The 11,546-nt window shown below is 41.3% G+C and overlaps 1 protein-coding gene across 8 annotated transcripts in view; it reads right to left on the bottom strand.

Moving 5' to 3' along the window:
- Window positions 1–2,323: 2,323 nt before the first annotated feature.
- The window catches only part of PRDM15 (PR/SET domain 15), a 35,203-nt gene continuing 25,980 nt past the window's right edge, over window positions 2,324–11,546 (bottom strand). For 7 of the 8 annotated variants that reach the window (XM_059840091.1, XM_059840093.1, XM_059840089.1 and 4 more), the window contains 8 exons: window positions 11,452–11,531; window positions 10,761–10,880; window positions 9,943–10,074; window positions 9,357–9,440; window positions 8,993–9,168; window positions 7,739–7,819; window positions 7,192–7,404; window positions 2,324–6,332 (listed from right to left, as the gene is read on the bottom strand). In XM_059840091.1, coding sequence (XP_059696074.1) covers window positions 5,853–6,332; window positions 7,192–7,404; window positions 7,739–7,819; window positions 8,993–9,168; window positions 9,357–9,440; window positions 9,943–10,074; window positions 10,761–10,880; window positions 11,452–11,531 — 1,366 coding nt within the window. In that variant the 3' untranslated portion in view covers window positions 2,324–5,852. The remainder of the gene's footprint in view (window positions 6,333–7,191; window positions 7,405–7,738; window positions 7,820–8,992; window positions 9,169–9,356; window positions 9,441–9,942; window positions 10,075–10,760; window positions 10,881–11,451; window positions 11,532–11,546) is intronic. The other variant, XM_059840092.1, reaches the window with a different exon arrangement.

Raw genomic sequence — 11,546 nt, 5'->3', positions numbered from 1 at the left:
GCCTCCATCACCCAGCACAGCACACCTAAGGCTCAGGTGGGCAGCAGAAGGGTGGGAATCTGCAGAAAATGAGCATCACTTGTTTCTCCTAATTTTAACTCCTCATTCTGCCATTACTACTTTTTTTTTTCTTTTTTCCTTTTTTTTTTTGCCTTAAAAACCTTCTCGAATTGAAACCTGCAAGTAAACAGAAAAACGCAGGAAAGCTCTCAAGTGACAGCAAAGATATTAGGACTTAAAAATTCAACTTTACATGAAATAAACCTCCAAACCCAGTAGTTTTTCTTGCTTTTCATATCAGCTGCTCTACTGATGTTGCACCCAATAATCAGCTTTTCAAAAGTGTCACAACGAAGCAGACACTGCACCTGGCCAACACAGGATAAACCTTGCCAACTTCCTGGATAAAGCAGGAATACAAGGGCTTTACACCCCAAGTGTTGCTGGAATTCTTATTCTGGGGGTGACACTGAAATCTCCAGGACACTTGCTGCTCAGATATTGGGGATTTAGCAAGCTTGGACTCTTTGGATGAGTGACCCAATGTTTCAGCCATTGTCAGCTGCCCAGGAGAGCTGGAAAGGGACTTTTTCTGAGGGTATGTGGTGACAGGACATGGGGGAATGGCTCTAAACTGAAATATAGTAGGGTTAGGTTTGGTATTAAGAATAAATTCTTCTTTTTGAGGCTGGTGAGGACCTGGCACAGGGTGCCCAGAGCAGCTGTGGCTGCCCCTGGATCCCTGGCAGTGCCCAAGACCAGGTTGGACAATGGGGCTCTGAGCCACCTGGGACAGTGGAAGGTGTCCCTGCCCATGCAGGGGTGGGACTGGATGATTTTTAAGGCCCTTTCCAAACAGAGCCATTCTGTGATTTAAGATTCTACTGCAGAATCCTGTCTGAACTGAGATGGCAGCAGTACAGATGCAATACAAAACAGCCCTGCAGCACCCAGGAGGGAAAATAAATCCAGAAAAAGCTTTCTCAAGGTATCCTAGGGCAAGAAACATCCTTTCCAACCATGGCTCCACTGATTTTTTAGCAGCTTCCTGCCATGAAGAGTGCAAAATCAACACTCAGGACTATCAAGTCAAGCTGACGAGAAACATGATAGAAATTTTTTTTTCCTTTACCCTGCTGCCACCATGACACATTGGGTTTGCTGTAGGGCAAAAGCCCCTATTTGGAAAGAATCCTTGGTAATCTCAGAGATTCAAGTCATTTGGCTGCATGTTTGTCTCCAGAAGTGCTTTTCAAGGAGAGCTTTGCTGTGCAAAGTGAGGATGAGCAGATCCTCCTCCAATATTCATCTCCTTTTACAAATGAGGACAATAATGAGAGGGCCAAGAATACCATGGTTAAAGAGTTACAAAAAGTTTCCAAGTGTAAACATTGGGTTTACAGATAAATTAACAATAAATGTCAGGCTAAAAGGAATCAGGAGTGACATTATTATGACTGTAAACAGCAGCAAGGAAATCTCATCACTGGCCAAGATTTCACAAAGGTATCTACCCCATGTATCTGCATGGGGTACCTAGAGTTTGGATATGACTGTCACTTGGATGTGTGGTATTTATTCCATTCCTGGTTTTCCAGATGAGAAATTGAGACATCTTTGTGTATGCAGAACAAATCACTGACAACCTGGCAGGGAATTCAGTTCTTGAAATAAATCCAGCTGTTACCTGGATGTTAATTTCAGGCAATCTCTGGAACAATAAAAGAGTACAGAAATGTGGCTGGTTAGCTTGGCAGGAGACTGGCTGGTGGTTTCTGCAAAAATACTCACTTTTCATAGTTTAAAAAAAATTTGTTTTCTAAAGCATAGTAACACTTGATACAGTCAATTCTCCTGAGAGAACTCAGCACAGAGATGAAAGATTCAATCTCTTTTGCTTTCTCTTATTACCAATAACAAGCTACAGAATAAATATTTTAGAATGCTACCCCGTGTTTCTCTAATTTGGGATGTACAAAGTTCCAGAGGATGAGAGTTAACCTTATTGCTTTTGGAGTAAATCTAAGAGATTTGAAGGAAAAAAAAAGTTTGATATCTTGATTAAGGAACAGTAAAGAATAACACTGGCAGAGAAAGGGTTCTGTACCTCGATGCTCCTTTACTTCAGAGCCCAGTGTGCCACAGACAGCATTCAATTAAATAATAGTCTTAGCAATAAACAATGACAATACACAGAACACCACACAACATCACTCCTTTGGCTCAAAGTAATTCCAGTTTGTGACTGAACAGCTGTTATGCAAAACAAGAAAGCCTTCACATCCTACAGCTGAAAAGGCAGGGAACAGATTGGCAGAGGAAATTTAGATTGCACATCCCTCGTGGAGTGGTTTTATTTCTTGTGCAGTTTGAAACAGCATCAGTACAACTTTGGTATTCACCTGGAAAAGGCTTAGTTGGGAGAGCAGTCACTGCTTGTCCAAGGGAAGCTCTGTCTGAAAAGGCAGCAATTTCCAACATCTCCAAACAAAACCATTTGAAACAAAAAGCAAACAGAATAATTTATTCTGGATTTTTTTTTCCCCATGGTGCAGCACACCCAAGATACAGTTGTTTTCTCATAGAGATGTTAATAACAGGAATAATAATAAAATCATGCTGGGAGATGATGAGGCACCACAGCAAGGGCTGTGGAGAAACTCACAATCCTGTCTCAAAGGAGTGCCCTGGGAAGATCATATTCAGAGAGCTTTCTACTGCCTGGCCTAACCAAAGCCTTTCCAGTGGTTATATTTTCCTCTCCTGAACATTATTTAAGGTAATTTTTACAGGAAAAACAATCAGCCACTGGAACAACCTTCCCAGACTTGTGTCACTGGAGGTTTAAAAGATGCAATTAGACAGGTTAATGATGATTTTATGATTCTATCACCTCACCTATGCTCCCTTTCCCCAGAAAAAGGCTGGACCAGATCAATCATCTTTTGAGGTGCCTTCCAGCCTGGGCTGTTCCATGATTTTGGGGATTCTGAGAGATTGAAGAGGGTCATTTCTACGTGAAAACCAGCATGCAAGCACTTCCTGTGGGATCATTCCTTCTAAAATCACCTGGAATCAACCACTGCCAGAAAGGCAAGATCCTATTGCCTGGATGAGGTGACTGAGGCCAGGTAGCATGGGAGGGATGCCAAACCCCATAAGAGTACAGAAAACCAGGGGATTATATTAGGATAGAGATTTTGGGAAGCCAGAGAGGTCCCTAAAGGTTGATTTCCTCTGAGTGCAACTCTTATCAAGCAGGAAATTATGTGTTAAAATGATGCAGGTTAATTCAATGCAGCACAAATGCCACTGTCAGTAGTATCAACATAGAGAAGATGGACTCTGCTAAGGTAAAAAACCTCTTCCTCCCCAATTAAAAGCCTAATCACCATTTACATGTATCTCAACAAAGCTCTGACTGTGTAAAAATTCTGTGTTTACCACAACAACTTGACCTCTCCATTTCACAGAATCTCAGAATTTGCTTTCCTTCCCTTTTTTCCCCTTTTTCACCTGACAAAAGATAATGTGCCTTTACCAATTAGGCAAACACAGGGGAGGAGAGAAGTTTCAGGTAGATAATATATTTAATAAATAAAACCTGGGTTCTTCTTGCCCATTGGTTTGGTGTGAAACAGAAGCATTTGTGGGCAGGACATCTGAGGAGAAACTGAACTATCTCATGCCAGTGGTGAAATAATCCAGGAACTGTACTCAGGATATTGGGAGGCTAAAAAACTACAGGATCTCACAGTATTTGTGTGTAAAGTGCCTAAAGAAGACAGAAGTGAGCAGGGAATTAAAAATTCTCTTTCCCACACTGCTAAAAGGTACCTTTCTTTCTGATATGCATCCTTGTCCCATCAAATACTGGTCCCTGCCATGCAGGTATTTTATAAACCTGCTGACATTTAATCAGAAGTAGTTCTGCTCCTCTGACACACAAATTCTCTCACCAGAAACCCCTTTGCTATCCCTGTCCTGCAGCTTTACACAAACCCTGGTATTCCAAGCCTCTGGACACAGCCATGGCACCAAGAAAAGCACTGGAGGTTAATTTTAATATCCAGACATTTATACTTTGGGAGAATTTGTTGTAGAGATTGTAAGGCAACCTTTAAGGGTCAAGTAGTCCATGTTAACAGAGACTTTCAAAGCTGAAGTCATTCCTACTCATATTTCTGCTGAAACATAGAATTTTTCATAAATACAATAAGCACAGACAGGATTTTTACAACCACCAATCCATCCTAACTGTCAGACACAGCAGCTGCTTTATCCTCAGGGGAAAAAAACCCTTCAGCACAGTTCTGTGGCTCTGTCTGCTGCCCCAAAGGACCTTGTTCTTCAGCCACAGCAGGGTTTGCCCTTCAGGATTTCAAGCAACAACATTTTATTTATATATATATATGCATATGCATATTATATATATATATATATTTAGTTTATTCCTTTTTGCTACCAGCTCCTTTTCCCTGTGGGAATTACACTATCTTCTTGACATGCAAAAGTCCAGACTGCACATCCATGGCTGGAGAATGAAATGAAGGGGTTCTGGCAGCACAGATGTGTTTGACCCAGCCCAGGATTTGCATCCCAGCAGTCATGCAAACCTTGCCCTTTATACACTGGGGCACACTGACTCCATGTGGCAGGACACAGAAAATGCTTCAGACATTCCTTTTTCTTTTTCTTGCACTTCACATAACCTTGTGTGTGGCTGTGAACTTTGGAAATGAAATTTGGGAACAGAAGGAACAGAATCCATACTTTTTTTTTTTTTTGGTGAGAAGCAGCAACATGGGGATGAAAGAATTCATGAATTGTGTTGGTAACAGTGTTTTTCACACAAATACTCACCAGGAACACACAGTAAAATACAAAGGCTATATATATATATATATGTGTGTGTATATATATATAAAAAGAATGCTTTCTCAAATGTTTATTACAGGATGAAATAAGTCTAATTGAAAAAAAATTCACATCCTGAACTTCATCAAAGGGGACTGATTGCTCTTCAGGCCTATTAGCTAAAAGCAAGATTGAAAGAGGAAGTTTTAAAAATTACATAAAACTGTATCACATTCTTCTTTCAGTTTGTAATTGGTTTGATTGAAACTTGACTAGAAGACCATAAAAGTTTGCTTCAGCATTAGACCAGCTCTCTGGCTCAAGTAGCACTATCACTGTCTGATGGGTACAGGGGTTTTCCCATGACTAAAATGGAAATAATTGGTAATATTTTCTTCCACACCACACTCATGCCCACCCCAAAACCCCAAATTCCACCTACTTTACCGATGATGTTAGATACAAGACCTAAAGAAGATAAGAAACAAAGACAATTCCTGTTTTGCCCCTTTGTGTTTTCACTTTCAGTCTCTACCAGCTGACCACAAGGACATTCCACCCACTCTGAACAAGGTCTTCAGGTGCCATTTCCAGACTTGGAAAGAAGTGACATGGTATGGTTGAAAGGGTTTTTGTACATCACAAGTGCTGCAAAATTTAGGATTTCCCTGCTTTGGTTAAGGTGTGTGATGATGCACCTGTCAAATCTCAATTTTAGTGCACAACTAAAAGGGGGTGCTAAATTTGTGGTGAGATTTTTTCCCCCCCTTTTCTGTTATTTTTTAAAACAGTGCAAGGTCTAGAGACAGCGTGAGAACCTCAGACTGGGGTGTTGCAGGGTGATCTGCCAATTTCAGCTGAAATTTCATCGCATAAACATTTTCCCATCTCTGTTTGGTATCCAGCAAACAATCCTAGTAGAAATTTTCCAAAGGTCTGTGTGTTTTTTCTGTGTCTCTGAGTACTGTCCACGCCAGCACTTCCCCAAGTATAAATTAGTAGCTGTACATCTGCTGCTGCTGCTGCTCTGTCTGAACGGGCTGCTGGCCCGGCTGCTGCGGCGTGGCCGGCGCCGGGGGCTGCAGCACATCAGTCTGAGGCACTGACCTCCAGCTCAGGGGGTGCTGTTCTGTCATCTGGTTCCCCAGGGGAGCAATGGAGTTCACCAGGGTGGTCAGGTTTATGAAATGGGCCACGGACTGGGGGTTGGGAGCCTCGGGCTGTGGTGGGAGCTGGATGTCGCTCTGGCGGTTGTGCAGCACGGCCGAGCCGCTGACGGTGTCGAAGGTGACCGTCAGGATGGAGCTGTCCAGCTGCAGCTGCCGCTCCGGGGGACACAGGTGGCCCACGGCCACGGGCTGCAGGTTGGTGAACTGGCTGCCAGCTGCTGTGGTGATGGGGGTGACAGTGATGTTGGTGAGTCCCACCGAGCTGGAGGGGGCTGTGACGTTCGGGTCGCTGAGGGTCACCACCACCTGAGGAGAAACACAAAGGTCACTGAGGGTCACCACCACCTGAGGAGAAACACAAAGGTCACTGAGGGTCACCACCACCTGAGGAGAAACACAAAGGTGACCTCAGCTGTCACTCTAGCGCCGAGGTCGGGGCAGGAACAGGCGAGAGGCAGGATGGTAGAAAAGGCAAGGAAGGCTTTATTCAAAAGAACAGCGCGGTTTTTATAGAGTGGTACGATAGATTCTATTCTATTGGCTAACTAACAGAAACATCTTTCTCACTCACTGTCCTTGAGAGGAACAGAAAAATAAAGTAGAGAAACAGCACCTGCAAATTGTTTATAGTCAACAGGTTTTCACATCTTTCTAGCTCTTTAAAACTTCTCACAAGCTGCTGTGAGAAACGTTTGCCGTTTCTCTCTCTCTGTCCCATGGCATCCACACTCAGCCTTGGAGATTCTGAGTGACCACCAAATACCAGGGAAGTGCTGGTGGGCTCACATGGTGCCAGCAAGAGAAGCCACACACAGATGGGAAAGTAGGAAACTTGGAATGTACCGATTTACAAGTCTAGAAGTAAGATAGTGATGGGAGAGAGGGATATGGAACATTCAGAACAAACAGACAAGTTAACTTTCATTATTTTAATCCCAGCTTCAGCCAGCTAGTGATATCTTGCAAGCAAATTGATGATAACACCAGAGGAAATAAAACAAACATGAGGAGCTTATTGGTCCAACTTCTTGGGTTTTTAAACCCATCTTTGTATTACCACAATTTATCCAATCAAATGTTCCAATCACTCTTTTGTGACATTTTAACCAAAAGAAGGGTTACCCCTCTAAGCAATGCCACCCATCACCCTCCTCCTGCAGCTCACCTGTTGGATGCTCTGTACAGCTGAATTAGTTTCATCTCCAACATTCCCTGTGAATTCACCTTCCTTCTCTGTGTATTCACTGAAGGCAGGGTCCTCAGGCACTTGAGCTTCCTCCTCCTCACCTGACTTTTGTTTTCTTTTCTGGCCACTTTTAGGAGCTTTTATGTGCTGCTTCCCTTCCGGTAAATCACCCTGTTCCAAGGCTAATTCCGGCTGGAGCAACACATTTCCAAACAAAACATCAAGTCCTTTTGATTAGTGAGGTTCCAAGTAAGAGACAATCACCTGAAGCTGGTTTACTGTCAGTTCTCAAGCAAAGAAACAAACTTTAGCAAAATCCTGACTCCAGGGATTGAGACCTCACCCTGTAATTACATTCTGCCTGTTATACAACCAAGCAGATCAGCAGCTTGTGGCTGCTTGGACATGTTCCACTGGGGCTGACTCTCTAAAAAAGCACATTCCTCACCCATCAGCCCACGCCCAGCTGTGTTCTGTACCCAAAAAGTGCTGTCCCACCTCACCCTGCAGCAGGCCTGGAACTCACCTGAACAATCCCAATTGAAGAGGCATCAATGGTGGTTGTCTCTGGCAGCGGCTCTAAATCATCAATCCTCACTGAAAGAATCTGAACACAAAGAGGTGTCAGCTGCAGAACTGCAGCCCTGCAAACCACAGTCAAACAGCACAGCATTTCCCTTATAAACCCCATCACCTAGCAAAAGTGATGGAATCTTGGAATCTAACACTTTACACACAATACTTAATACAGTAATCTCACACTTTACACATAGTACTTAATACACCTTTACATAGTACTTAACTGTGCTTTTTTAAAATAACCTTTTGGCATATCACCTTTTCCCTCTTTCTCCAATCCAGCAAAATTTAAACACAGTAAAAGAACATGTCCATTTTCATATTCTAGACAGAACATAACCCTCTGGGATGTGCTGAATTCTACAGAAAACAACATGTTTGGAAAAAATAAGTCTTATGTTAGCATTTCAATTTATAAACTTATCAACTGTGTCCTATTTCATTATTTTCAGATGAATCTACACATCTCAGCTCATCAAAGAATGGAGACAAATTGCCCTCCGGATTCCAGATATGTAGCTGCATTTTAAATCCCCAAATCAATAAACAGAGCATTTTGTTTACTTCCTTCACAGTCATCAGGATAAAACAGCAAGGCAATGCTAATGAAAAATTGGTAGTTAAAAAATTTTTTAAAAAGCCTCAAAGGGAACAGACAAGCCTTAATCAAACCTAAACAGGAAATGCTAAGGAGAAACACAATATTTAGAACACAGAAAAACCCTGCCGGGGTCAGACAAAACATCCCTCTAATCCACATTCTCTCCAGTCAGCATTCATCTTTAATACTGAGAATAATTTTGCATCATCAGCAGATGCTGCCATCACCTCTCTATTCACCAATTCTTTCAGATCACTTCTGAATACAGAGAACACAATGGGAAAAAAAGAATCCATTATACTCACTAATGGATGGAGACAAAACATGAAAAAACATATATTTAAGCCAGAGTAGAAAAAGAAAAGAGATTTAAATAATCAGAAGAACTTCATGTTTAGGGACTGAGAATCAGATAGTGAAATGGCTGATTCAGTTAAGTCCATGTTTCACAGATACTACTTAAAACTGGGCCCAAAAGTACAGGGAAAAAAAAAAAGAGAGGGAAAGAAAGTCATTCCTTTCAAGTCACTGAAGGCCATAAACATTCTTTAAAAAACAAAAGTTAAAAAATTCCACAGTCCACCACTCAAACTCACTCACCTCTGGGTGTTTACGCCTCATGTGTCGACTCATGGACGCCCTGGTAGAAACCTTTGTGCCACACAGCTGACAGCTCTGGGCTTCCACCTTGTCATGGGTGAGTTGGATGTGCTTCTGCAGCATGTAATCAGTCACATACTTCTTATCACACACTGAACACGTCCACTGTTTTCCTACTGGTGGCAGAGGGAAGGAAGGAAACCCAGTGGATGAGCATCAGATTGCCAACGCCTCAATGAGAGCAATAATTTATGTTTGGTAACAGGATGTGCAACTTTAGTTCCAAGACTGGTAACTCTAAATCAAAATTAGGGAGCAAAATGAAGGTATTTTTTTGCTGGATACTGCTTTTTAGAGGGTTTACCTGTATGAATCAACTTGTGAGTCTCCATTGTGTTTCTCTCGCTGAACGTCTTGCCACAGAGCTCACACATAAAATCTTTGATTCCTGCATGAAAAGCACATTTGGCACCTGTGAAAGCAGCCTAAAGGTATCTGGGACATTTCTTAGTTTTGTATTAGTAACATTAAAAAAATAAAAATCCCAGACAAAAAAAAAAAGGCAGAAGCCCAGCTTCACCAGCTACTTTTTGCTAAGCCATTCCACTATATCCATATATAGCAGAAAATAAATCCCAGAAAAAACTGATGTGGGAAGTAAAATTTTGTTTTGGGAAATCACAACCTGAACACTAACTTAAACCCCCACCACTGTAGAGAGCTACCCTAGACCAAGAGCCTTAAAAAAAACCAAAACTTGATACCAACTAATCTGCATGAATTTGTAGAACAAGCAGTCCTGGCTGAGGACAGGACAAAACCTCACTTTTCAAAGAGCAGAACATATTTTATTCGTTTTTGTCATACTGTCTGACTGCTCTAGGTAAGAGTCCTCCTGGGAAAGATTTAACTGATTCAGTGCAACTTCTGTCCATCTTTGGAGCCCTCACCTGTGTGTCTCTTATAATGCTTCAGCATGTTGACTTTCTGTGCAAATTTCCGGTGACATTCCTTGCACTCGTATTCCTTAATCCCTTTGTGCAGCTTCATGTGGTGACGAAGGGCATGTTTTGTCTTCATTCCTGTGAGGCAGAAGGCACAGGACACTTAGGCCATCACTCCCACCTTCAGGGAGAAATCAGGCTCATGTTGTTAACCAACAGCTCTATTTTACATTTGCTGCAAGTCCACAGTTCCATATTTTAATTGTTTATGTAGCAATTCACTTCATCATTATTATTTTAATTCCAGGAAAAAAGCTCTGGAAAACATCTGAGTAATCATTGATGGAAAAAGAGTAGGGACAAGCAAAGAAAAAACATCCTTAGAGGTGTCAAACTTACTACTGTCTTCCACTAAAACCAGCTCAGACTTGTTCAAGTTATAACACAAGAAATTTAAAAAGTCAAAGTGACTTTGACTCTTAAGGCTCTTCCAGAGAGTAATTACTCTATTTTTTAAGCCTGTAAACAGCCCAGAATGAAAAAAATCCACTTGCATTCCCTTTTGTGCTGCAAATCAGGCATTCCTCAACCCGACAGAAACAAGTGCTACTAAAATCAGTGTTGTGTTACAGCCCATGAAACCAAACTGTACAAAATTAGGGCAGCTGACGTAACAACTATGCTCCTGATTAATACATTTTCTACCTCTCAAAAATGCAGGATTTAGAGCACTGCCACTATTCTCAGCATGACAGTTGTTTTAATTCAGATATTCACCTGCTACTCAGTATCACAGTGAATGGAAAACAAGGCATCAGACATACCTTTGCCACACTCTGCACACAAGTATTCTCGGATATTATCATGGACTCGCATATGTTCTTTTAACATGTCTTTTCTAGCAAATGATTTGCCACATTGCTCACAAGCATGACTTTTTACACCTTGAAAATAAATTTAAAAGACAACATAAACAAAAAAAAAATGTTAATGAGTAATGTGCATCTCCTAAAAATTGATTAAAGTAGTGAATTAGAGGGCAACAGCCCACCTATGCTGACAAGGATATCTTTCATGGATATTGTAGCCCAAATTAGAAGACTTTGAAGAGAGAGAAAAGCTGTTTTTTTGTGTGAGACAAAGAAGATAAAGCCTGAGGTAGGAGAAGACTAAATAGCATGAAATAGTAATGAGCTGTTAAAAATGATTTTGCAATAGCAGGTTTCAGCCTGTGTAATGGCGAGAAGGTGGCATGGATAAGAATTTGGGAAAGAACAGAATACAGAATTAGGTGAATCCTGCAAACATATTAATTAGGAATTTGGATTGTGTGCCCAGATCAAATACCTTCATTAATATTACCTGCTTTGGAAAACAATAAATATTATATTTGTCCTGTTGTAATGTAGAGTGAAAATCCTCTAGCAAAAAAAAAAAAAAAAAGAAGAAAAGGCAGGCACTGACAACAGAAATTTCTCTTTGGCATAGATAATTATAAAGAAACAACATTTTTACCTGTATGTATAAGCTTATGTCTTTCCAGATTTCCTATACTGTTAAAAATCCTGCCACAGATTTCACATGGATGGATGTATCTGAAACCAAAGAGA

This window comes from Haemorhous mexicanus, chromosome 2 (genome assembly GCF_027477595.1).
Source record: "Haemorhous mexicanus isolate bHaeMex1 chromosome 2, bHaeMex1.pri, whole genome shotgun sequence".
In the NCBI taxonomy this organism is placed as follows: Eukaryota; Metazoa; Chordata; class Aves; order Passeriformes; family Fringillidae; genus Haemorhous; species Haemorhous mexicanus.
The sequence above is the reverse complement of the archived record's forward strand: the minus strand, read 5'-3'. Positions and strand labels throughout refer to the sequence as shown.